Here is a 24871-nt window from a genome sequence, read left to right on the forward strand (position 1 = left end):
TAATAAAATGAAAGCAAAACCATAATCCTGCCAAGGAATACTGCTCAGGTGTCAGAACTTTGGGGTTGGTAGAGCCAACATGGTAACAGGTTCTAGTGTTTCTGTGAGATATCACCCTTATCTGCTCCAAAGAATGAACATGACCAACTCCTTGCCTCACTGAGCTGAATATAATTATCCAGATGGAGAACTGGGACAAAGTCACAAGGACAGGGAGGCATCCTATGATTTGTCAAGTTCGTAAGCTGCTGCTTTACTCAAAAGAACACCCTCTATGAGTTTAGCAATCTACACCCAGAATGGCAGATACATGATATGACCAGCCAAGCAAATATTTAGACTGTGCCTCAGTAGCAGTGGATCCAGTTAATTTTTAACTGTGTAGTTGACAAGCATTGTGCGTACAAGAGTAATGTACTTGCCTTCCACACAAAACAGAATATTCTCCCAGTTGCCCACTACCTTTATATGGTAGTCTTTGAGAAATGTAAACAACTCCAAAGACTTGCTACCCCCATTCCTGACTCTTCACTAACACCCAGCATCACACTTAGTCCCTCTCCAACCAAACTCCATCTCTGTGGAATCATAGGAGGATTTGAAAGGAGCAAGAGAGTGTTTTATCCAAGTAAAAGTTGGAACTCATTGGCACCTCCAATCATTTATTCCACCAATGGGTTTCAGACAGTTCCCATGTGTTGAGCACTGCAGTGAGGACAACAGATACATCCTATCCTACAATGTCTGGTGTAACCTCATAAGACAACTGTAAATAGTCCCCAGTACAGAGCCAAGGAAACAGGCCCACAGGGTAACCACAGATAGAAGCAGAGTGGTTTTGACAGCTGCCCACGCACCAAGTTCAAGCTGTCTGACTTCAAAGCCCAACATGGGACTATGCTTTATGAATTAAGGGACCATCCTTGAACCCAGACCACTGGCTTCCAACTGCAGGGATATGACATAGTGCAATGGTAGCAAATGCAGGTTCTGCTACATGCAGACTGGGTTCAAATCCCCATTTACCACTTGCTAGCCATGTGATGTTAGGTAAGTCACTTAACCTTTCTGAGCCTTGTTTTCTTCTATAGGAATGATAATTGTGCCAGTCTCATTGGGCTATCGTGAGGATTAACTGACATAATATTATGAAGTGACATAGTACATACCTCACACATGTCAGACTTGAATGCTTTTAAGGGAACAGGCCACTGAAATTCCAGGTGAGAAAGGCTAAAGGAATGGCATGTCCAGGACAGTGGTGCTAAAACGAAACAAATATTGCCCCATCACAGAGGTCAGAGCACAGGGTAGTCTGAGTCCTGAAGGATGAATAAGGAGTCAGATAGAAAAAGAGTGGGGGAAGGGCATCCCAAGCAGAGAAAGAAGAATTTAGCCCTTGGATTTAAATGCAGCAATCAAACCAAGTTCTCTTATAGTTAGAGGAATCCACTCCTTCGTGGAACATTCCAGAGATCCCAGGTGGAACTGAGTACCTCATATCTGAAGCCAAATATCCCAACCTGTGAAAGCTCCATCCCTCAGCCAAGACTCAGAGTCACTAGGAAGGTGCCTCTTTGCCTCATGATCGCCCCCTGGTATCCCAGGGCTAGGAAAGGTGCTGAGGGTAGGCTCTGATTGGGGAGTGCTGGGGGTAAGAGGGACATCTGAGAGGTGATAGAGGGGCACAGTCAGCTGAGTACAGACTCCTAGGGCCATACTTGAGGAAATAGTCTCCTTAAGCAGCATCAGGACCCGCACCTAGAGCTTGTCTATGTCCTTTCTCATGTGGGACCAGCTACACCTCCACTACCCGCCATCATTCCACAGACAGGGCTTTTGGAGCAGAAACAGTTTAAAGCAGTGCCCCATCTGTGAGTTGGCTAAATCCAAAACTGACTCAATAAAAACATGGTGCACTGACTTCCAACTTCTCTTGAAAACTCAGAAGATCTGTCCTTGCCAGGCCTGCAGTTCCCAAACAGAAGCGATGCAGTGGTACTGGGTCAGGGGCAAGCTTTAGTTAGATGGACACGCATACTTAAATTTGCTGCAGCCCCACCAGCCTGCTTCACTCACTCACATGACCTACACCTGAATTAGGCATGTTCTCCTGGAGTCTGTGTACCATATTTCACTGCACAGTCTTCAGGGATGCCTTAAAAATTAGAGCTAGACCCTTAGAATCAGCTGATCCAGGCACTTGGGTCTCATGAGCATAGTAAGCTTAGTCTGGGCCTGACAGGGTATCATTCAGTAGTTTTGAGGTGGGGTCTAGGCATCTGTGTCGTCAGCATAAAGTGATCCTGATGTATAAGAACCAAACCTGTCTTTCTCGTATTGTACAGTAGGGTGGAAATGTATCCACAATGGTTGCCAATATATTGAACAACGCCTGTTATGATAGCTGAACAGTGGATGCTCTGAGCTCCCCAAGGCGTCTCCCCACTCCTGCTCCCTGGCCCTTTCTCCACGTTCTCCCCATCACTCTACCTTCCAATAGCCAAAGGGCTCGGGCCATGTGCAGCTGAGACCTTCAGCAGTAAAGCTCTCCTTCGTTGTCATTGGCTGGTGCCTACACCACACTGGTCGTTGACTATCTTGACTGGTACCCTGTTATACAGAATAAGGCCCAGAGACGTCCTTCAGAGACCAAGAGCACTGCTCTCAGCCCAGCACTCTGCCCAGCCAACATCCGAGGCACTGCTCAGCCCCTGACAATTACTTCCATCAGGCCTGTGGCTCAGGACAGGAGCTGACTTGGAGGGCAGGCAGTTCTTTGCTCACTGGTCTGCCTTTTCACAGGTACCAGCAATGCCTTTGAGCTTCCCAGCTCCTCTGGCATCAGTTAAGCAGATATGAAAGTTGCTTGTTGCAATAAGATGAGTGGGCATGATCCTCACCCTCTCGCCCTCCTCTGCCCATACAGACCAGCCACATGGCCTCTGGACTCCCTTCCTGGGAAGTGAACAGCTGTGGCAGGCAGAAGAGCAAAGTCCTATCAAGTCTCTCCACTGGGAGCAAGTACTGAGCAAGCTCAGCTAACCCAGGGCCAGCAGCTGCTGCCATGGGCACCTCTCTTGTTTACATGTTCACAGTAGAGACCCCGGTTTCTGCCTTTGGCTGAGGGAAGGGAATGTTAGCACTTTCAGCACCCTCTCAGGTGACCACAAATGACAGTCACTCAGGGAATGAGTTGAGCAGGCAAGACCCAACGACAGGAGTTAACTCCAAAGGTACCTATAGCAGCTCGGTGTCCCTGAGAATAAATCTTGTAAGGACATTTTGCTTGAAATAGAACAATGTTCAATGATCAAGCCATCAAGCCATAGTATAGTGTCCTGGACCAGAGCAGAAACAAAACGTTCTCAGGAAGCTCTTCTGACTTGGACAAATAGAATTGGGCAGAAGTGGGATCAAAGGTAGTGGGGGTAGGGGCATGAAGGAGCATTGCAGATTCACCCATCCATCCATCCATCCATCCATCCATCCATTCAGCACCAGTTGTCCATCAGCCACTCTGGATCAAGCTCTGTGACAGATGGTGGGGATTCAGTCGTTCCACAGGAGAGAGAAAATCCATATGGGCCTCGCAGACTGGTGTTTCTTATTAATTTTAAGTGGATTTGGGGGCTCCTTTCTGCCTTTCTCCCTTTTTTAATTCAATGGCATGTGTGTGTGTGTGTGTGTGTGTGTGTGTGTGTGTGTCCTATATGTATAGGATTGTGAAATAACCATATACCAACCATCTAGCTTTTTAAAAAATAATAATTATCCATTCCATTGAAGCCTGCTGTGCGCTTCATCCAATCTCATTCCGTCTTCCCCTCCTCCCCACTTTCCTCACAACCACTGTCCTCAACCCCATGCTTATCACCCATTGTAAGTTTTCCACACATATACCATATGGAATTTTCAGTGCGGCTTATAGATCTCAGTGAACACTAGTCAGAGCAGATATTGCAACCGGAGGCCATAGAAGCCCCGCCGAATATGTGAACTCCCATCTGGCCTCTGTCACTGGGATGCCACGGCTTTGAGTCATTGCTGGGAATTGAGATTTTGATGTACAGCATGTCTGGTTTTGAGAGGTTCTAGTTGAGAGGGATTTTTATATGATTCTTCCCAGTACAGTTGTTTAGAGAGATCATGCTGCTCACGAACAGGTAAAATATGGTTTGTGGCTGTGCTCGAACTGAGTATAGGGCTTTCCAGGCGGCTCTCCTGTGGGGCTGGCTTGGCCCTTTGTGGGAGCCAACTGCAGAAACCAGAAGCAGCTCCTTAGAATCTGAAACTGAAACAGATCTGGCTGCCGCTGCTGACAAATTCTCTTAAGAACCTTGTGAAGTCTGCAGGGAAAAGCTATTCTTGTCCTCTGACTACAGATCAAGAAACTGAGATTCACATGTTGCAATGCTTTATTTAAGGTTTCATGATTAGTTTGAGATGATAGGGGACTACTAAATTAAAAAAAAAAAAAGTATAACTCATCATCCAGCAATAATTGTCACCGTTTACTGAGCACCTACTATGTACCAAGAACTTTACATGCATTATGCCACCTAATTCTGTCCAGCCCCATGAGGGGAGGAATTGCATTATCCTGTTTTAGAGATTACAGTTAAGGTTCAGAGGTCAAATGACCAGTCTAAGGCAACAAGGACTAGAATCTCTAAGCCCAGACCTTAACCTTAAATCACCACATCCCTCTTGTTCAATGGCAACTATTAATAGCATGGTTGAGGCTGGAGAGGATAGACAAATGGGTATGTGCTTCTGAAATCACAGGCATGAGGATGGGGACAGGGACAGAGGGTGATTTACTTCAGAGGGTCCAGCCCACCCAGATTAAAATACAAGGGTCTTGTCATCAAGAAGTCATGGTGGAAAGGAAGGTAACTGAGAGTGTTCTCTAAAGAGATATCCAAAAAGCAAATGTACCCCTGCTGCAAGGGCACCTAGACACAGCCGAGCAAAATGTAAACCAAGCTTACAGTGTGGTTTTGGATCATTGACGTCAATGCACAATAGTCATTTTGCATTCCCTAGATCTCTCCCTCTTCATGAGTTTATTTCTGGTTTTGCCTGTATTCACTTTAAATGATACAGAAAAGAGACAAAAAGATGGGGGATATGATCTCCAAAATGACCCTCCACTTTCATCTTCTCTGTGGGAACAAGAAAGCTTGAGAGCACTGCAAGAACATCTTCCAGTATTCCATGCTGGTATTTATCCAAAGTTCAAAGGCGATTACTTTCAGGGGTAAATACACACCCCCAGATGCAAGGTAATTATGCAAATAGGGTCACTGCTGGATGGACAAGAGCTAGGGCCCAGTAAGGACTAAAAGGATGCTAGCCAAGACCCAGGGAGAAAGGCAAAAGGCATTTGCAAAAGCCATTTTGTGTATCCTCAGTTAATGCTATTAGCATTAGTGCTAGATTGACTGACCGATTTGATGAAGGACATTTGTGACGTCAGAGTTTGATTGCTGGAGGTCCCGTGTGTTCTGGAGGCCAGAGCCACCCTGATGCCCTCCCCATGAAAACAGTGACTCCCCGAACCACCCAAGAGGATTGTGAGAGCTGATGGCATTCAGGAGACCTTCACAAATAAAGCAAAAGCAAGTTTGAACCTAAAAGTAAGGAGGCAGCAAAAACACCTGGAGAACCAAAGAGGATTCAAAGTGGTATCACCTACCAAGGAACGTAGCCACCCCCGATTCCCAGCCCTTCCCCATTCCCAGTTCCTCAGGGAGATGTTTTACATCTCTGTCAAGGAGAGAGCTGGGAAAACTTCCCTGCATGAAGAGGACATGTCAGTCACAGCTCGAGAGAGATAGCACCAGCTTCCGTGACGAGGAACAGAGCAGTCAGTCAGAAGGGGCGACACTGGTTGGAAGGGAAATTTAGATATCAGAACCACATTTCCAAATATCCCATTCTGCACATTCTATTTATAAGCTCAATTCTTTTTTAAGCTTAAGCTGTTTTTAGTTGTTGGCAGTTCTGAGAGCCTAGGACTTCTTCATTATGGAGACCTTGAACAAAGGACTAGATTTTAAAGCTTTGGTCAACAAGGATTTGGGGGTAGCTACACCAGCTATGTTCCCAATCCACTAGAACTTCATAAGATATGGAGAAGCAATATAACATACTTGCTCGGGTGAGTGATGAGTTTTGGAACCAAATCATCTGGAGTTTTGTCCCAGCTTTGTCACTCCCTAGTTATATATCCTGTGACACATGACTAAAGTTACAACACCTCCCTAAGCGCATTTTCCCATCTGTCAAATGGGTATCAGAACCTCCACCTCCTAGGTTTCTCAGCAGGATTAAATGAAATCATGCATGTACCCCTCCCTGATTGTTGTATGGGGTACAGTGAAGTGTTAAATAAATGGTAGTTATGACTAATAAATGGATATGGAGGCACAATTCAAGATTGGAAAGTACAATAAAGAAGCTAGGCTCTATCATATGAACAGGAATGAGAAGGGGGAGCAATGAGGGTGTGCTTCAGTTGTCAGGGGGCTTCGAGGACAAGAAGCAGTTTCTAAAAGATGTTAGCACGGAGAAACATCGTTTGCCATGTGGAGAGAAAGCACCTGGGCGCTGGAATCACAAGTCCTTATGTTCAAATCCTGTTCTTCTGGGTGCTCTGATCTTGGACCAAACTACCTAACCTGAGACTTTCTTGACTCATCTGAAGAGTGGAAACAATATATCAGCACCTCATAGGATTATAGGGCACGTGAAGGGAGCAGGGAGATGCTGGCACACACAAGGAGCCCTACAAGGGACAGCTGTCAGAGGAGTCCACAGGCACCCAGAGGCTTGGAAGCAGCTGAGCAGGGGAAATGCTAAGTATAAGAGCAGCCTCTTGCTGGCTGCCATTTGGTAGACGTGTCCCCAATGCCAGGTACTGAGCTAACCCCTCAGAGGGTCAATCAGAGGGTGGTGAAGAGCACAGCATCAGGTGGCCCGATGCAAATCCAGGCTCGGCGTTTCCTCCCTGTGCCACCACAGTGGGCAAGTCATTTAATCTGCCCAGTCTTTAGTCCCCTTGCTTGCAAGATGCCTGAAGTAACTTCTTTGAGAGGTGTGGTAGGGAGGAAAAGAGAAGATGGATGTAAAGTCATGAGCACGGCGCCCGGCACGTAGGAACGCTGTGTGGTGGTAGCCATCGTGGTTATTCACATGCATGTTTCTCTGTGAATCCTCACAATTCCATGAGCTAAGTGTTAGGATCCCCTATTTATTAGCTCAAACAACTGGGGCTTGGAGGATAAGCACTTGTCTAGGGTCACCATAAGGAAGCAGCAGGGCTGGCTCTGCAAGACTCAAAATCTCGGATTTCTGTTCTCTCCACTTTTCACATAAGCTGGTAAACAGCTTGGGGCTAAGGTCATAGGACAGTTATTTTAAATGCACCTTATGCCATAATGCTCATCCGTCTTTTCTTGTCTGATTTTCCCCACCACCTCGCCTCCTCAGCTGTTGGAGGTGGAAGGTGTAGGGCTGTCAGTGCGCCTGAGCCCAGCCAGTGAGCACACTGGGGCTGCGTCTTTGGGGACTTGCAGCCTCACAAGGTGGCAGCATTGATGAAATGTCCACTGTGCTGTGCAGCGAGGTCTCACACGGACATGCTTCCAGCTGGCTGTGATTTCCATAAAATGCCCTCCTCCCTGGTGCCAATTAACAGAAATTAAATGTGCCTGGCACACTTCGTCATTCAGAAAATGTATGTGCCAATGAGTTCAACTGCTAGACACACCACGGGACTGCAGGCCAACATCCCAGTTCTCACTCTTCTCCATTTAAAGTCACAGAATATTTTCCTCCTTGGTAGACATCAGTGTCACCTCGCTCATTTATCTGTTTATTTCCATCCAACAAATACCAACTGAGCACCTACCATGTGCAGGTTTTGTTCAATACCATTGGGATGCAGCCATGAACAACGCAAGCAAAGTTCCTGCTTTCGTGAAGGCGGGTAAATGGTAAGCAAACACCCAGGACTGCTTCTACGTGACAGGTGTTATGAAGGACACAAAGTGATTGGACAAAGACTGGCTGAGGGGGACGGGCTACATTAGGTAGAATGGCCAGGAAAGGTTTCTCCAAGGATGTGACATGTGAACTGAGATTGAAGACCAAGAAGGAACCAGACATGCAGTGTGGCAAGGCGAACAGAAACAAGCTCAGACGTCAGGAAATTCATTCATTTATCCAGCAGGTTGGATTATATGATAAATATGTGTTGAACCAACAATGGAAGAATAGGTCCATCTTCTTTGTTCCTATCAAGAAGGACCCTCACATAGGCAGGAGGAGCTCCGGGGAGATGCCACAGCATAGAGGCAAGTGGCTGCCCTTTCTCCAGCCCCGTTCCCCTTCTTGAAAATAAGGGGCTGTGCCTAAGCCCTAGCATTCCAGGCCTGTAGGCTCAGAACACCTTCCAAGGGGACTGGCTCTCCCAGCTTTTTAAGCAGTGACTGTGTGGCAAGCACAAAGCAATCTGTCTTTTTTTTTTAAGCAGTCAGGATGGTTGGTTGTAGTCAAGGCATGTCATCTGCGTCATTGTCATTAGGATGTACGTACCGAATTACATACTGAATTTCCATGAGCCCTCACCCAGTCCGAAAACACTATTAGTTGGGAGCTTCCTTCCTCCTCCCTTCTTTCCATCTCCTCCCTCTGCTCCTCCCCACCCCCAGGCCCAATCCTTCTCTGGCAGAGCAGGGAAGAGCCCAGGCTACAGAACTGAAACACTTGACTTGTATCTCCGGTGTGACTTGCTGTGTGATTTTGGACAAGTCCGTTCATTTCTCCAAGTCTCAATTTTCTCATCCATATAATGTAGAGGAAAATAAGAGAGACCATCTCACAGCAACCATCTAAAGTAAATACTCAGCTGTTGTTATCCTTATTTTTAAGTTAGTGTGGGAAATTGTCAGAACTCAACAGAGAGAAGGGAGATCTGGGTCTTTAAGGCAAAGGAAACTCAACCAATGAGTGCCAATGAGCCTGTTTAATGATCTGTCTCCACCTGTTTAATGATCTGTTTTCCATTCTTGAAGATAATCAAGAAGGAGGATCACAAGAAATAGCCTTCAAGAGGTCTTTTAATTTATCCTGATGGTTTCATGCCAGCAATTACAGATCCCCTACTCTGTGCCAGACGCTATTCTATATGCTTTACTTATATTTACTGATTCAAAAGTCTCATCACAACTACACAAAGTAAATACTATTATTATATACTATCCCCATTTTACGGATAAAGAAACTAAGACCTAGAGAGAGAAGACAACTTCCACAGGGCCAGGAATTGGTGGATTTGGGGGCTAAACCCAGGCATTCTGACTCCAGTCAATGCTGCTGACTGCTTGCCCCCTCATTTAAGATGAAACCTAAAAGCTTTCCTGTAGACATCAGGTTTTTCTACTTCAAATAGACTTTTTCCCCTGAGCGCTCAGTCAACAAAGAGTTATTACCTGCCTAGCCCTAAAACCCTGGCCCACCAACACAGCACTGATAAGGGCTGCTGCCCAACTATGCAGTGGCAGCCCTAGGTAAGGTCACACCTCCCACCACTGATGGGATTTTCGGGGGCCTCGTAGAACATCAGTCGATCTTAGAATTGAAGTTCTTTTCTCCATCACTTAGCACAACCTGGAAGGCCAGATTAATGTGGCAGCTATCCTCCCCTTGGCAGTCACCTCCTTATTCCTTTCCTGCCCCTGTGCTCCCCCTCAGAAACACCACGTCACAAGAAATGCAGTTAAAAGAGCAAACCAACCACCACTCCTCCCTTGCCATCCAGATGCAGTTGTCTCAGATAACCTGGCCTTCCTTCTCGGAGGGTCCTGCTCCCAGCTGCCAACACCCCGCCTGATTTGGGGATGACAGCACGCCATTATCTGAGCCCAAGTGACAATGACCCGTCCCCAAATCCCCAAAGGCAGGTGCCCAGCCCTGGCACGGGCACCAACTTAGGTACGTGGAGAAGCAAGACCTATCCTGCGCAGGTGCCCTCCCTTTTAAGGGCTAAAAAGTCACGAACAGCAGGACTAAACTCCTGCCCGCGTTTGGTGGTGTGCGGCGGCGAAGAGAGCATGAGTGCAAATCCCGTGTAACTGGCACGGCGGGGAGCAGACCGCACCCAACGATCGCAGACTGTTCGCGCCGGCTTCTCCCGCTGCACGGGAGCAGCCACCTGGAGACTCTGCGTGGAGCACGTCCGCAAGGGAGTCCTTGGGCATCGCGTCCGCAGGCCCTGAGAGCTCAAGGAGGCACCTGCCTGCCGCAAACTCGGGCTTCCTGGGAACGGACTCTAGCAATGGAGCAGAGCCCTGCCTTTGGAGAGTGAGGGCTTGGGGGGCAAGTCTCCGTGTTTCCCATAAATCGCTGGCAAGATAGGCCCCACGCCATCCTGCAGAAAACCAAACTGTGATCATGGTCGGAGTTTCCCCAAAGAGAAAACTGGTCTGTCCAATCAGCCGGAGTCCGCGGAGAGGAAAGCAGTCAACAGGCTGGATGGAAGCAACAGGGCAAAGCTGGCCGACTCCCTCTCCTGCCCGTGTCCACTTCTACTGGGTTTTCAGGGGATGCACTCACTCATGGACAGGCTCTGAGGCTGACTTTCAGAAGGCAAGTCTTTCTCAACGCTCTTGGGCCCATTTCCCGTCAGCCTTTAGGCAGCCTGTCCCCCTTCGGCATGATCCGCTGGGGCTTCACTTGCACTCAGGAGGACCAGAGGCCAAGCAGCCAAGCCCTGGAGAGCTGTGGTGGGTGTTCAGGCTGCCCGCCCTCGCCTGGACAGGTCAGCCCGAGCCCTTACTGCCCGCCCTTCTGAACTCAGTGCTCGGGGGGAGAAGGAGCTGCGGGCTGGTCAGGGCAAGGAGGACACTGGGTACGTATGTGGGGACGGTGGGTGTGCAGCTTGAGTTGGTCATCCAAGTAGAGTATTTGAGGCCTTGGAGAAATTCTGGGGGCTCGTGGATTCTAACTTTTTATTTTTGAAAGGCTTTCAGACTTACAGAAATGCTGCTGGAATAGTACAAAGAATTCCTATACACCCTTCAAAGCAAGGCGCCCTAGATACTAAAACATCTTACCATGTTTGTTTTGATTTTCTCTTATATAGTATATATTAATTAAATATTACATAAAAATTTAATGTAAATTATATATATTTTTCTGAACCATTTGAGAATATGCCGAAGACCAAATGCCCATCTATGCCTAAACATTTCAGTGTGTACCGTAAACAAGGATGTGGTCTTACATAACCACAAAACAATAACCAAAACCAGGAAGTGAACACTGATAAAGAATTGTTAACTAGTCTACAGATCTTATTTCATTATCCTGAGATGTTTTCAATGCCTACTCTTTTTCCTTCACAGAAAAAAAAAAAGTAATGTCTAGGATCCCATCCAGGACCACATAACACATTTAATTACCATCTCTCTTTAGTTTCTTTTAATCTGGAACAATTCCTCAAGCTTCACTGTCTTCCATGACCTTAACATTTTGAAGAATATAGGCCTTTTATTCTATAGAATCTCTCTCAGTGAGGGTTTGTCTGACATTTCTCCATTATTAGATTTTGGGCAGTAATAAATAATAATCTTTCACATCAGATAGAAAGCCCTGAGTCCATTGATATATGAATATAAGGAAAAGCTCTTCCTTGTAGTAGAGTGCCAACTACTAAATGGGGAAGGAACGATGGAATTTTTTAAAAATTACCATTCGGCAACCACTACACTAGTAATTGGTTCAGGCAAGAATCATCAATAGTTATTAAAATTAGTGGATGAAAGCTTGAAGAGCTCAGATTATTTCCTCTCAGGACACTTATTAATCACAAAGGGGAAAATAGTAATTTTAACCAAAAGACCACAGTTAAATCACTGTGGGGAAATAGACACTGTGTACCTCCCGATAGGATGAAATAACGCCTATTCTATGAAATGAAAAGAAAGACTTCTGTCCAAAAGGCTTAGTAATGTTAAGAACCATAGTCCTTTCCGGAGTGCACTCACACATAATAGATTCTGAAATCTCTTTCACTTTCACAGACCCTGCCTTGGTCATCTTCCCAGGAGGAGCTAGCAACAGTTGGGAGACCAAAGAGAACAAATCATCTCCTTGGATGGAAACTGCTCAATGGAGAGTTTGTGGGCCTTGTGATATTCCTTGGACGTCAGGGGTGGTACCAGAATACCAACAGGCTGGCTTCTGGGACAGAAGGGCAATAGGAGAAGAAAAAAATTTGTCTTCAACCAGTGCATCAGTGGGTGGTGGGTCAGGTTGGGGAACAGCACGTAAGCTGCTCCAGGTTACCACAGACTCCTCACCCTCCTGTTACTCTGTTCTGTTGTCCGAGCCAAACTTTATCTTGCCAACTTCTCACACCTTGGCACCTAACTGACAAATGAAAAGACTGGACATCAAATTCCTTCCAGCTCTGTGCCTGGCCAGTCCCTGCAGCTCACATTTGGAACAGTGGAGGCAGGGGATGGTATAAGATTCTCCTCTTAGATAGTCAAGCCAGAGAGGCCAGTGCTTCTTCACAACACCCCTAGCTTTGACTCCCTCTCCTGACTCCCACCAATCATCCTGAGCCCTTCCTCCACACCTTTGTTCTTTTTCCATCTGATCCCATGCCATCTTTTCCCCCCAACACTGTCTGATCAAGAGGGTTTCTTTTAGAACATACTGATTAAGGAAATGAGGACTTAGTACATAAAGAATTCCAGAAGAAAAAAATCCATGATGTAATAAGAGAGCTACCACAGACTACAGAGAGGCTATTTGAAGTCTAAAGATATAAAATCAGTTACAACCATGCATTCTCTTTTGTTCAGAAATAAGTTGTCTTAAAGGACTGATCATTAGAAGATCTCCTATGCCTGGTTTCAAAAAACTCTAAAATACAAATTTTACACCCAACATGGGATTCAGACTCACAACCCTGAGATCAAGAGTTGCATACTCTCCCACCTGTGCCAGCCAGGTTCCCCTACCTTAAACACAAATTTTAAATTATCTGTATTAAGCAGAGCGAGCCATGGTACCAATAAATGCAATTCAGATGTACCCTGAGACTCTTCAAGCCATACATTTTCATCTCCTCCCCTATCTTAAGACATCGATGAGAATTTCATTTTTAAAAGCACATGCCACCCTGATTATTAAAGATAAGGACAAGAATACAGCAGCATTTGGATATGTTGGTCGTTTAAAAGTTCAGGACGATAATTTCGCTCTGAAACCACCTCAGGCTTTCATGCAGTCCTGTTTGTAAGCAGGAGCGAGCATCAGCCAAACCATGAGCAGAGTAAGGAATGTATTTTGTAGTTAAAGGAATGTTTTCTGCTATGTGAAGCTGCCACATGCAGGACTCAAACTAGCACCCCTCTCTTAATTAAATGAGCAACCTGGACTTTTTAACCACACCCTACCCTCAGTTAACCCCAGAGGAAAGTGATAATAAGCACCAGCAACCTCAAAGTATTGGCTTTATCTGCCAGGTGGTGAGTGAGAAGCTAAGAGGTATGGAGAGACCACAGAAAGGATAATTCAAGGATGACACAGCTTCTCACACGTGGTCAGTGATTCTGTTGCCAGTTGTCTGTCATCCCTTTTAACTACTCTGACTCAATGTTGGCTCCATTTCCTCTGGGATGCATTCAGGTTTGGTTGGCTCCTCTAGCCCCAGCAGCAAAGAATCTAGAGATGCTGCCTTCAGACTCTGGGATCTATTTGTCACTACCATGAGGCCTTACAGCCCACCTATATATAGGTTTTAGTGACTTCATTTTCCAGAGAAAAGTCATTTGAATTCAGAGAAGGAATTTTACTTTTATAGATGATATTTGGAAAGGTGAAGTATAGGCAAGCTGCCCACACAGAAGCATGTTGTATAAACTAGGGAGTTGGGGTGAGGGGTGGACACACAACAACGGTTAGTCCCCAGAAACCATTAGACCATATTAGCTAATTACAGCCTTGTGTTCAAGAGCCTCTCATTCCCATTTGCTGCTTCTCACATTTTCTTTCTTCTTCCTCTCCCATTGAGGCAACAGGAGATCACCACTCCTAATTTGTACACTTGCTGTTTTTTAAGTCTCTGGGAACTTTCCATGACTTACCAAGTGGAAGGTTTTATGGAAATGTAGCTTTTCCTTTGACTCTGCTTAGCCAATAGACCAAATATTTTTTTAAAAACCTCAATGAAAAATCTGGTTTGTTTCCAACCAAACAGGAGCTTAAGAAAAGCACCATCACCCACCCCTGTTTCCTAAAGTTTTCATCTCTGAACTGTCAGTTCCACCATATGGATTCCAAAACATCATGGGCCAAAAAGCAGTGGAAGGGGTGGGGAAGCAGTGAGGATGAAGTAGAATGGTCAGAATGAGGTCAGCCCAGAAATTTACCCTAGAATAGTTTGCTAACCAGAGTCTGGGTTTCATCTTCTGGAATTGTTTCTTCTTATTCCATGTGGCTCGGGGAGAGGGTACCATTTAGGGGAAAAAGTGGAAAGACAAAATGGAAGGGGAGAAAAATTCACACCTCCATGGAAATGTAAGCAGAGAACCTATAGACTCTTGTGTCATGTTTGTTTTTTTTTAAGTACAGTGTTTTTAATAGACCAAAAGAGAATCTTTATGAGGTAATACGTATGTGAATGTTTATAAAATAGGATGTAATATCTTAACCATTATGGACTATTGTATAAGCTTAGATATATAAAATATAGGAACCTACAAAAATTATTTTATAGAGCAATGGACACTTAAGGACTTCCAAAGTTTTCATATCCTTGTTCCAAAAAAAAAAAAAAAAAGAAAGAAAGAAAGAAAGTTCCAAGGCTGGCAGCTTATTTCCTTAGTATATTCCACTGTAAAGGCAAGAAGTGTGGTGGGGTTTTATGTGTTTTCTAGTTTTGTAATTTATGATTGTCTGTATGGATTGCTTTGAAATGTCTATTGCTTGTGTGTTAGTGTTGTTCGCCCACATGGGAGTCATCAGAGATCCATTCCACACTTTGCATCTTGGAAAACCAAAAGGAATTTTCTGGTGGAAAGAAAAATTCACAGAACATGTCTTCACTGTTGGGAAACCCTCAGATCTGTACCACTGACAGCTCTTTGCAAGTCTGAGGAAATGGGAAGTTTAACACCAGAGTTGTTGTCTCTCACTTAAATATTGGATGTTGGCTAACTTTTCTCTTGGGAAGAAAGCATATATTTTTAGTAAGTCCTTTTTTTTCTTGCACTTGACATGGTCTAGAGGAAACCAGAAGTCAGGGCCCTAAGCTGCATTGCCTCGGGACCACTCTCCACCATAGTTTTCAAAGAACCGTCCACGTTCTGTTTTCTGTTCCGTGCTTCACTGGCAGAACCAGTGCTCTCTGGAGCCTAGTTTTGTTTGGGTTTGCGATTCTAATGAGGTGTTGAGTTTGCTCTTTACCGGCCAGACTGAGGAAAGGAAGCCAAGGGAGACAGGCATTCCCTGGCTGGACAGGTCCACCTATACCTCCCACCAGCACAGGAGACCCACACCAGAGACCAGGGCCTGCAGGACCGTCTGCCCTCCACCAGGGAAGGGCCCATCAGCCAAAGTGGGGACAGTACCCAAGCCTCCTTCATCAGAAATGCATACTGTCCCCAGCTGCAAGCTTGGGAAGCCCGATGTGTGTTTTAGCATGAACAATAAAATTGGTTTAGTTGTCCCTCAGGCCTGATTTTTTTCAGTAAATGGTGTGGAGGGGGAACATTTTATTGTAGAATAAATACCAACACTGAGCATTTGCTTTTTCCCAGAGGGTTGTCCTGGCAGCTGCTTTGGACATCCAACAGGGAGGGCCGGAGGGAGAGGAATCACTTTGTCAGGTGGGAATTGCTCGGGATCTGTGAGGATGGCTGCCACCACCTCTCAGAGCTCACCAGGCTGGGTTCATCTCTGGAGAGCAAACTCCCCATTGGTACAACCACGTGGGCCCAGGAAGACCTCTTGGACAGAAGCCTTCTCCACTCCCTTAGTGCAGGGGCCGGGAGCACGGCCTCAAGAACCTGTCACCAACAGCTATGTGGCCTTGGGCAAGTCACCTAACTACTCTGTGGCTCAGGTTCCTGTGTCGTCTTGAGCAACGAAAGGATTAGGTGTCTTAAAACACGTAGAGCACTTTGAACAGTACCTGGTGTAAACAAGAAGCCAATATGTTTCACCACCTTCAAATTGTTTGCCACATCCACCGACCATCCAGATTGTTACTTAAGAGTATTTGAATTGATTCCATTGTAATCTAAAAGTTAATTGAGGGGGGCCGGGCCATGGTGTGCGCTGGGACTGGCGTGCAGCTACTTTCACTGAATGTCCTGAACAGCTCGGTGGGCTCGGGTTTCGTCCCCACAGCTGCCTTCGGGTCTGCAGCATAGGCAGCGTTGACAGCGGGCGGGTGCCAGCAAAGAGGCAGGAATGGGACGCTTGGCGGGGCCCATGGTTTCAGAAGCGCTGTCTCCACTATGGCCCCAATCAAGTCTTTCCCTCTAGGTGGGAGATGCCATCCCTTCGGTGGTGGTTTTTGAAGGGGAGCCTGGGAACAAGGAGAACCTGGCAGAGCTGTTCAAGGGCAAGAAGGGGGTGCTGTTTGGAGTCCCTGGGGCCTTTACCCCTGGCTGTTCCAAGACCCACCTGCCAGGATTCATGGAGTAGGCTGAGGCTCTGAAGGCCAAGGGGGTCCAAGTGATAGCCTGTCTGAGCGTTAATGATGTCTTCGTGACTGAGGCCTGGGGACGAGCTCATAACTCAGGAGGCAAGGTTAGGCTGTTGGCTGACCCCACTGGGGCCTTTGGGAAGGAGACAGATTTGTTACTGGATGATTCATTGGTATCTCTCTTTGGAAATCATCAGCTCAAGAGGTTCTCTATGGTGATAGAGACTGGCATAGTGAAGTCCTTGAATGTGGAGCCAGATGGTACAGGCCTCACCTGCAGCCTGGCTCCCAACATCCTCTCGCAGCTCTGAGTGCCTGAGCCCAGACACTCCTTCCACTCTTTCGTGTTGCACCTGCCCACCCCTGGACAAAGGGCCCACTCTGCTCCAACTTCAACGAGGTCCACCCAGTGGGAATTGTGACCAAATTTCTGCAATAAACATTTCAGGTTCTCAAAAAAATAAAAATAAATTAGTTAATTAAGTAAAAGCTAATTGAAAAGAAAACTTTACATCGCAGCTGTAGGTGGAGAACTAACATAGTTTGCTGTGAATCTGAGGTAGCAGTTAAATAGTTCTGAGCACGCCTATGTACCGAGTCCTTGCTACTTGCCCCGCACGGTGCTGGGAGTCTTGACTGGTGAGAATCCTCCCAGCTCTGAGGTCAGCACCGTCACCCTACAGAGGAAGAAGCTAAGGCACAGGCATTAGAAAGTTTTCCCACAAAACGAGTGGGCAAAGCAGAGAGGGAGACAAACCACGAGAGACTCCTAACTCCGGGAAGCCAACAAGGGGTGGTGGAAGGGGAGGCGGGCGGGGGCGGGGGCGACTGGGTGACGGGCCCTGAGGGGGGCACCTGACGGGATGAGCCCTGGGTGTTAGGCTGTATGTTGGCAAATCGAACTCCGATGGAAAGAAAAGAAAAAGGAAACTTGCCCACAGCCAGGCACTCAGCAAATGCAGGCGGCAGTCTGGGATTCAGGACGAGGCTCCTCAGCCCAGTCTGGGCTGCCGCTCTTGGCCGCGGACTGGCCTGCATTCGTGGGGCCGCCGGGCTGGACGCGCCCCGGGACTGCGGCCACAACGTGCCCCTAACTGGGTGGCTCGGGGCGACTGGCACCATCTGCCCCGGTTCTGGAGCCTCGAGGTCCAAAACCAAGATGTGGCCAGGGCGACGCTCCCCCCAAGACCCCCGGGAGGCTCCTGCTTGCCTCGCCCGGCTTCCGGTCACCGGTCACCGAGGCGCCCTTGCTGGTGGCCCCACCCGGCCCCGCTCGGCCTCCACGCGGCTGTCTTCCGCCGTGCGTCCGCCTTCGCGGCTCGTCTCCTCTGGTGAAGACGGCGGTCGGCGGTCGTGCAGGGAAAGGGCCCTCCCCTCCCTAATGGCGTCTGCGAGCCTTGTTGCCAGGTAAGGTCACATCACAGGCACCGCGGGCTAGGATCTCCCGGATCTGTCCGGCCCGGGCGGCCTCGGGGCGTCGGAGGGGAGAGCGGCTCAAGGGACGCAGCGGCCTGGGCCCGGCGCTCCCCGAGCGGCGTCCCGGGGCTGGCATCCAGCGGGCGGGCTGAGGCGTCCGGGGGCCGGCGTCCGGCGGGCGGGCTGAGGCGTCCGGCGTCCAGGGGCCGGCGTCCGGCGGGCGGGCTGAGGGGGCCGGCGTCCAGGGGCCGGCGTCCGGCGGGCGGGCTGAGGGGGCCGGCGTCCAGGGGCCGGCGTCCGGCGGGCGGGCTGAGGGGGTCGGCGTCCAGGGGCCGGCGTCCGGCGGGCGGGCTGAGGGGGCCGGCTCCCGCCGCGCTGGCCCTGAGGGAGCAGGTGGCGAAAGGAAGCTTCCCAAGGAGGGGGAGGGGGTGGGGGGGCGCCGGCCTCCCCAGCCCGCGCAGTGCGCGGGGCCGCGCTCCCGCAGAGCCCGCAGCGGGTCAGAGGCCAGGGACGCCCTCGCGGCGGCGGGAGGGAGGGACGCAGCCAAGACGGTAGGGGAGCCCTCATTTATTCTTCTGCTACTTCAGTGAAACCTTAAGGACAGTGTCTCTTCTAGGAGGAGTTTGAGGGGCGGGGGCGGGGGCGGGGGCGTCTCTCGCTCCGTCACACAAGGCCGTCCCTCGCTGAAGGGGCCGCAGAGATTTCGTGGAGGCGGGCGGCGCGCATCCTGAGCTCCCGGGCCAGCTGGCAGACGGCGAGGGGCCAACAGCAGTGCACGGCCAGCCAGTCCTCACACAGCGTGGCCTGCGGGGAGAGCCGGTCTGTCCTGCCACCGCGCCGCTCTACCAGCTCCCAGGGCCGGGCCGCCCCGTTTCCGCGGTGAGCGCCCAGGGCCGCGGCTGCCCTGGGGGGCCCCCAGGTGCCCCGCTGCTCAAGTGCTCATGGGTCCTTCACTCCAGGGACCGGCCCTGCTTCGGGCTTTTGGTACACGCTTCATACTTGAAAGCCCCGATTTCCCTGTCAACCTCTTTCTTTTTTCTACTAGGACTTAATATTTATAATGACTTTCTTTCTTTCTTTCTTTCTTTCTTTCTTTCTTTCTTTCTTTCTTTCGGGGTGCCAAGTGCATATGGTCCAGAATTCTCACAACAAGGAGGCCCGGGAAGTAAAAAGTACATCCCTCTTCCCATGGCTGTACCCAGCCACCCACTTCACTTGTCTGGGGGCAACCGTCATTGGCAGCTCTTTATATACACTTCCAGATAAATTCTATGTCTACGCAAGTGTATATATAGTCCTTCTATGCAAATAGTTGCATATTTCTGTGTCTTGTACTTTTTTTTTTTTTCACTTAAAAATCTATTTTAGGGGGCGCCTGGGTGGCTTAGTCAGTTAAGTGTCTGCCTTCGGTTCAGGTCATGATCCCAGGGTCTTGGGATCAAGTCCCACTTGGGATTCCTGCTCTGCAGGGAGTCTGCCTCTCTCTCTGCCTCTGCCTCTCTGTCTCTTTGTGAATAAATAAAGATATTTCAAATAAATATAGATACTTACATATATTTTTGTATTGATCTATCTCAGTGGTCCAAGGGTCCACTGAAATATGTATGTAGTAGGGATCATTCCACATGAATATATAAGGAGGTGCCTTGTTTATTTTTGACTCTCGTCATCTTGATATGTGTGACCTGTCTGTACTCGGGCTCTCATTGTCCCCCAGGCTCAGCTGCGCTGGAAAGTGACTGGCTCTTTGAAGCTCCCTCCAGGGAACCCCCAGAGTGAGCTCTGCATGTGCCACATCATCTGTATCTTACATCAGACCACCCCAAGAACACCCTCTAAGTTTGGTGCAGTTCTACCCATCATCATCTCAGGGGGCAGGGAGAGACAGAGAGACAGAAGTAGCCCACTGACCAATAACCAGCATTCGAATAGGCGCCCCAGGAAACACCCCACACGATGTAGCCTTTTGGCTCATACGAATGAAATCAGAGATTTCTTCCCTTCCCTCTCCCAAAGTCTTCCACTAAGTGTGGTGTTTTCAAGCATCCTGGCCCAGACTTTTTTTTTTTTTTAAATCACAGGTTTGAAAGACATTTAGGTTTACATAGATCCAAGTTCATTTACACGTTCAAACTTACCCGTATTTTATGTCTCTCTCTGGTGCCAATTCTCAGCGCAAAGGTGGACCCAGGTAACAATGGCCAACAAAGGCACTCTCCGTGATGCCTGGCGATGTCACACTCAAGGCATATTGGACAAAACAGGCCACAGAAACCTGTCGATAACCACACAAAAGAAAGCCACGGCTCTCATGTGCTCAGAGCAGCCTCCCGTCTCCAAGAGCATTCACAGCCCTATGCCGTTGACCCGACGCTACGCTGTCTCCCTGCAATCAAGGACTGACAATGAATAACCAATTGTCAAAACGCAGCATATGAAAATTGCCGTAACTGAGCCACATCAAAATTGTCCTCTTTTGTTAAACACTGGCAAAGCCGAACCTGACACAATTCTGTTAGCATTCACGACGGTAATTGTTTTTTCCTGTCAAGAGAAAAGCATTAAATAATTTTTTACAGTTGAGTCGTCACTGTGGCTTCTATTATGTTCATCTATTTTCAATATTTAAAATAGACCCAGGATATGATACTTTTGAATAGCAGGCATCTTTTTCTATAAATGGGACTGAAAGCTCTTTCATGTTGCACTGGTTCTGCCCGCTAGTCTCCTCAGGACTGTGTTCTATTGCTCAGGCCAGAAGGTTACTCTAATTTTTGCTAGTTTCATGGAGCCACTGGCATCTGCCAGTTTTAATCAGTAAACTATTGGAGGCTTGGTTCCTAGAACAGCAACTGGAAACAGTTCGTCATTTATTCATTCGTTGATCTTTAACTCCTGATACTGTTTCCTACACATTCTGCCTGAACCATCTAACACACAAGTTCTGTTTTAAATATGTTTTGGGTCACAGACCCTTTTGAGAATATGGTGGTAGCCATGAAATTACTCTTCAAGGGAAAAGAAAAGTATACAAACATGCAAAATTGTGCCTTCAATTTTGTGGGGTCCAAGGATCCACTGAAAACTATCAACAGAGCGCGTTAAGAATTCCTCATATACAGTTAAAGTGTTATGACGCCTAGCAATCCAGATGAGGATGATCTTGAAGAATGCAGAATTTGCACTATAAAACAGCAAAAAAAATGAAATAATAAATACCAAAAAGCTAACCATGACCTTTAAAGCACATATGCAATAGATGTTATGCAGATATAATTTAATTTTTTTTTAATTTATGATAGTCACACAGAGAGAGAGAGAGAGGCAGAGACATAAGCAGAGGGAGAAGCAGGCTCCAATGCACCGGGAGCCCAACGTGGGATTCGATCCCCGTCTCCAGGATCGCGCCCTGGGCCAAGACAGGCGCCAAACCGCTGCGCCACCCAGGGATCCCTCAGATATAATTTAGATATGAGAAAATGAACAGATCGTAAGTGCTCTGTTGGGTGAGTTGTGACAATCACGTTCTCACCCAAGCAACCAGAGAAGTAGAGCGCTGTCCTCAGAGTCCCTCATGCCCCTTCCCGGATGACCCCAATCTTCCCATCCCCACTCCCGAGGCAACCACTGCTCTGACTCCTCTTCCCATAGATAAGTTTTATCATCTCCTTGGACTTCATATGAATGGAACCATGTTTACTTTTATATCCAGCTTCTTTTATTCAACTTTGTTTCCTGAGGCTCATCTTTGTTGTTCTGTGAATCTGTAGTACGTTCTTTATTGCTGCTGAGTGCTATTCCAACATATGAATACAGAGCAGACTGTTTCTCCATACTCTCACTGGCTATTCCATTTTCTGCTGTGGTGAACAAGTACTATGAACATTCGTGTACAGTTTTCATTTCCTTTATGTGGATTCCTAGGTGAATTGCTGGGTCATGAAGTAGATTTATGTTTAACCTGACACGAAATAAACTGTTCTCCAAAATAGATGCACCATTTAACAATCCCACCAGCAATGGATGAGACTTCTAGTTGTTCCACAGCCTCACTAACATTTGCTATGGTCAGCGCATTCTATTTTAGCCATTTCAGTGAGAATGAAATGGTAATGATCACAGCCTTTTAGTGCACCAGACAGAAAGGCTCAAAATACCGTGTCATTAGCATACCAGAACTTCCTGTCAAAGGCCTGTCTCTGCTACCCCTCCTTCCCTCCCTCCCCAAATGGTGGGGAGTGCGAAGACCCACTTCCAATTTCAATGACAAAAAAGCAAAATGCTAGGAATGCTATTTTATCTTAGACACCCCCCCACCCCCAGAAGATGTTCCAGGGCTCTGGACTTAACTGTCGCTGTGAGGGAGTTAGGTAGCACACACACAAAGGGCAAGAGGACTCCATGTGGAGGAGGACAAGGAGCAGCCCATCTTTGAGGAAAATAACATCTATTTCTTCCATTCAGGAGTCGTGAGATAATTTGCTAAATCATGTACTGTAGGCATCCCTTCACCCAAAGCAAACTCTGAATTTAGCTTTCAGTCAATCTGAGATGTTTTGCCCCACATTTAAAAAAAATCATTACCCTCAGCCAGATCAGAAGCCAGCCCCTCCCCACCACCTTGCAGCAACCACTGGTGTGAACAGCTGGAGGACAGATGGCCCAGTAGACTTCCTGCGAGTTCCCAGTAGTCATACTATAGGCAGTCCTGAATTGGGAGACTTGGAAATCATGGCATATAAAAAAAAAGGTCAATCAAATCTCATTTTATGCATGGATTATGAAATAGTGCAAATGCCTGCAAATAAATTAATCAAAAGCTGCATAATTATAAAGCTGGCAAGCTAAGTGAATAATAAGTTGTGTTTTCACAATTGCCTGAGCTGTAGCACCATCATCGGCAGGGACAAATGCCCACCATCCTCTCAGTAAGCATATTGTAAAGACATTGTTTTGTGCTTTGGAACTCCTGTATCTCATCTTTATGAGTTGCATACCTTTTTAAAAAGCACGTGCTGTTATTCTTATTTTTAATCCTTTCCATCAGATAACCGTGTTATCTAAATGTTCATTAGGATGCAGTTCTAGATGCTGAAGGCAACACAACAGAACACACGTTCAGTTACCCTGGGACAGAAGTCAGATGAAGTCAAATGTGATTTAAAAAACAAAAATCAGGGATCCCTGGGTGGCGCAGCGGTTTGGCGCCTGCCTTTGGCCCAGGGCACGATCCTGGAGACCCAGGATCGAATCCCACATCAGGCTCCCGGTGCATGGAGCCTGCTTCTCCCTCTGCCTATGTCTCTGCCTCTCTCTCTCTCTCTCTCTCTCTGTGACTATCATAAATAAATAAAAATTTAAAAAAAATCACTATGAAAGCTAAATTCTTATTATGTAATAGCTAACATTAGACTTCACCATGTGCCAAGCCCTGCTAAAAATACATTACATTAGCCCACTTAATTCTCACAACAATCTTTTGATACAGATACTCTTACTGCATCCATTTTAATGGAGGAGCACAGATAGCCAGAGGGATACATTTATTGGGAAGGAGTAGAGGTGAGATTTTAACTCAGGTAGTCTGGCCCCAAAGTCTTAACTACTACACAACACCATATGTTCTCGTGTTTTATGTATTTAGTATGTCACAGCAGCTGTGGATTTGTGTGCTCTGAGACAGTATCCTCACTGCCACTACTCTGCATTTATTCCTGTGAGACACTCTCACATCACACAACTTTAGGAAAGTTCTTTTTTGTCAGATGTCACTACGCGATGGAATGAGTGGGATAAAAATTCTCAGCTCATACCTCAATAGGAATGGGCAAAAGTGGGACGATGGAACACTGTCTTAAAGGATCTCTAGAAGAAAATTTTGCGACATAGTTACAAACTCCTACAAATCAATATGTAAAGGATTAAACAAAAGAAGAAAATGGAGCTAGAACATGAGCAGGTAATTTACCAAAGAGGAAACACAAATGGCCAATAACAACTGTGAAAAGTTAGTCATTAGTAATCAGGGAGATGCTATTGAGGCAATTGGAAACCCATAAGAATGCCAGTTTTTTTCAATATTTACATTGTGGGGAAACCATAGAGAAATAGGTACACAGCCCTTTTGAAGGCAAGTTGGGTGAAACTAGGACAAGTTTAGATACACCAGAACTTAGTGATCCCACTTGTAAGCATCTACCCTACAGTAACATCTACACATGTACACAACGAGGCAGCACAGGGGTGTCCACTGCAGCATTGTTTGTAGCTTGAAATTGAAAACTTTAATGTGCACTAATAGATGCAAGTGTAAATAAGCCATCATGGTGTAAATCATATTCCGGAATAAATAAGAATGCAGTGAAAGATTAAGTACCAACAGAGTTAAATCTCTAAGACATATTTTGAGTTAAAAAGAAATTGCAGAGGTGCCTGGGGGGCTCAGTCAGTCAAGCATCTGTCTGACTCTTGATTTTGGCTCAGGTTCTGATCTCAGGGTCGTGGGATTGAGCCCCGCGTCAGGCTCCACACTCAGCAGGAAATCTGCTGGAGATTCTCTCCCTCCTACCGTCACCCTCTGGGCTCACTGTCTCTCTGGTAAATAAATAAAATCTTCCAAAAAATGAAGTTGCATAATTATACAAATACCACAATACTATTTATGCTTTGTTTAATGAGTTAGAGAACAATATTACTTATTACTAATGGCTACATATACAA

General features: G+C 47.0%; 2 protein-coding genes across 6 annotated transcripts in view; one reads left to right on the forward strand and one right to left on the reverse strand.

Annotated features, from left to right (window-relative positions):
* Positions 1–14880, forward strand: part of SH3RF2 (SH3 domain containing ring finger 2) — a 133281-nt gene extending 118401 nt beyond the window's left edge. For 2 of the 4 annotated variants that reach the window (XM_026018456.2, XM_072749905.1), the window contains exon 11: positions 12066–14880. The gene's annotated coding sequence lies outside the window, so the exon portion shown is untranslated. The remainder of the gene's footprint in view (positions 1–12065) is intronic. The other 2 variants (XM_026018449.2, XM_072749904.1) reach the window with 1 other exon arrangement.
* Positions 1–24871, reverse strand: part of PLAC8L1 (PLAC8 like 1) — an 85415-nt gene that overhangs the window by 49038 nt on the left and 11506 nt on the right. Inside the window, exons 3-4 of one of the 2 annotated variants that reach the window (XM_026018469.2) lie at positions 20290–20426; positions 18815–18955 (exon numbers count right to left, since the gene is read on the reverse strand). In XM_026018469.2, the coding sequence (XP_025874254.2) occupies positions 18815–18955; positions 20290–20426 (278 nt within the window). Of the gene's footprint in view, positions 1–18814; positions 18956–20289; positions 20427–24871 lie in introns of those variants that run through there. The other variant, XR_012000008.1, reaches the window with a different exon arrangement.

Source organism: Vulpes vulpes, chromosome 2, assembly GCF_048418805.1.
Source record: "Vulpes vulpes isolate BD-2025 chromosome 2, VulVul3, whole genome shotgun sequence".
In the NCBI taxonomy this organism is placed as follows: domain Eukaryota; kingdom Metazoa; phylum Chordata; class Mammalia; order Carnivora; family Canidae; genus Vulpes; species Vulpes vulpes.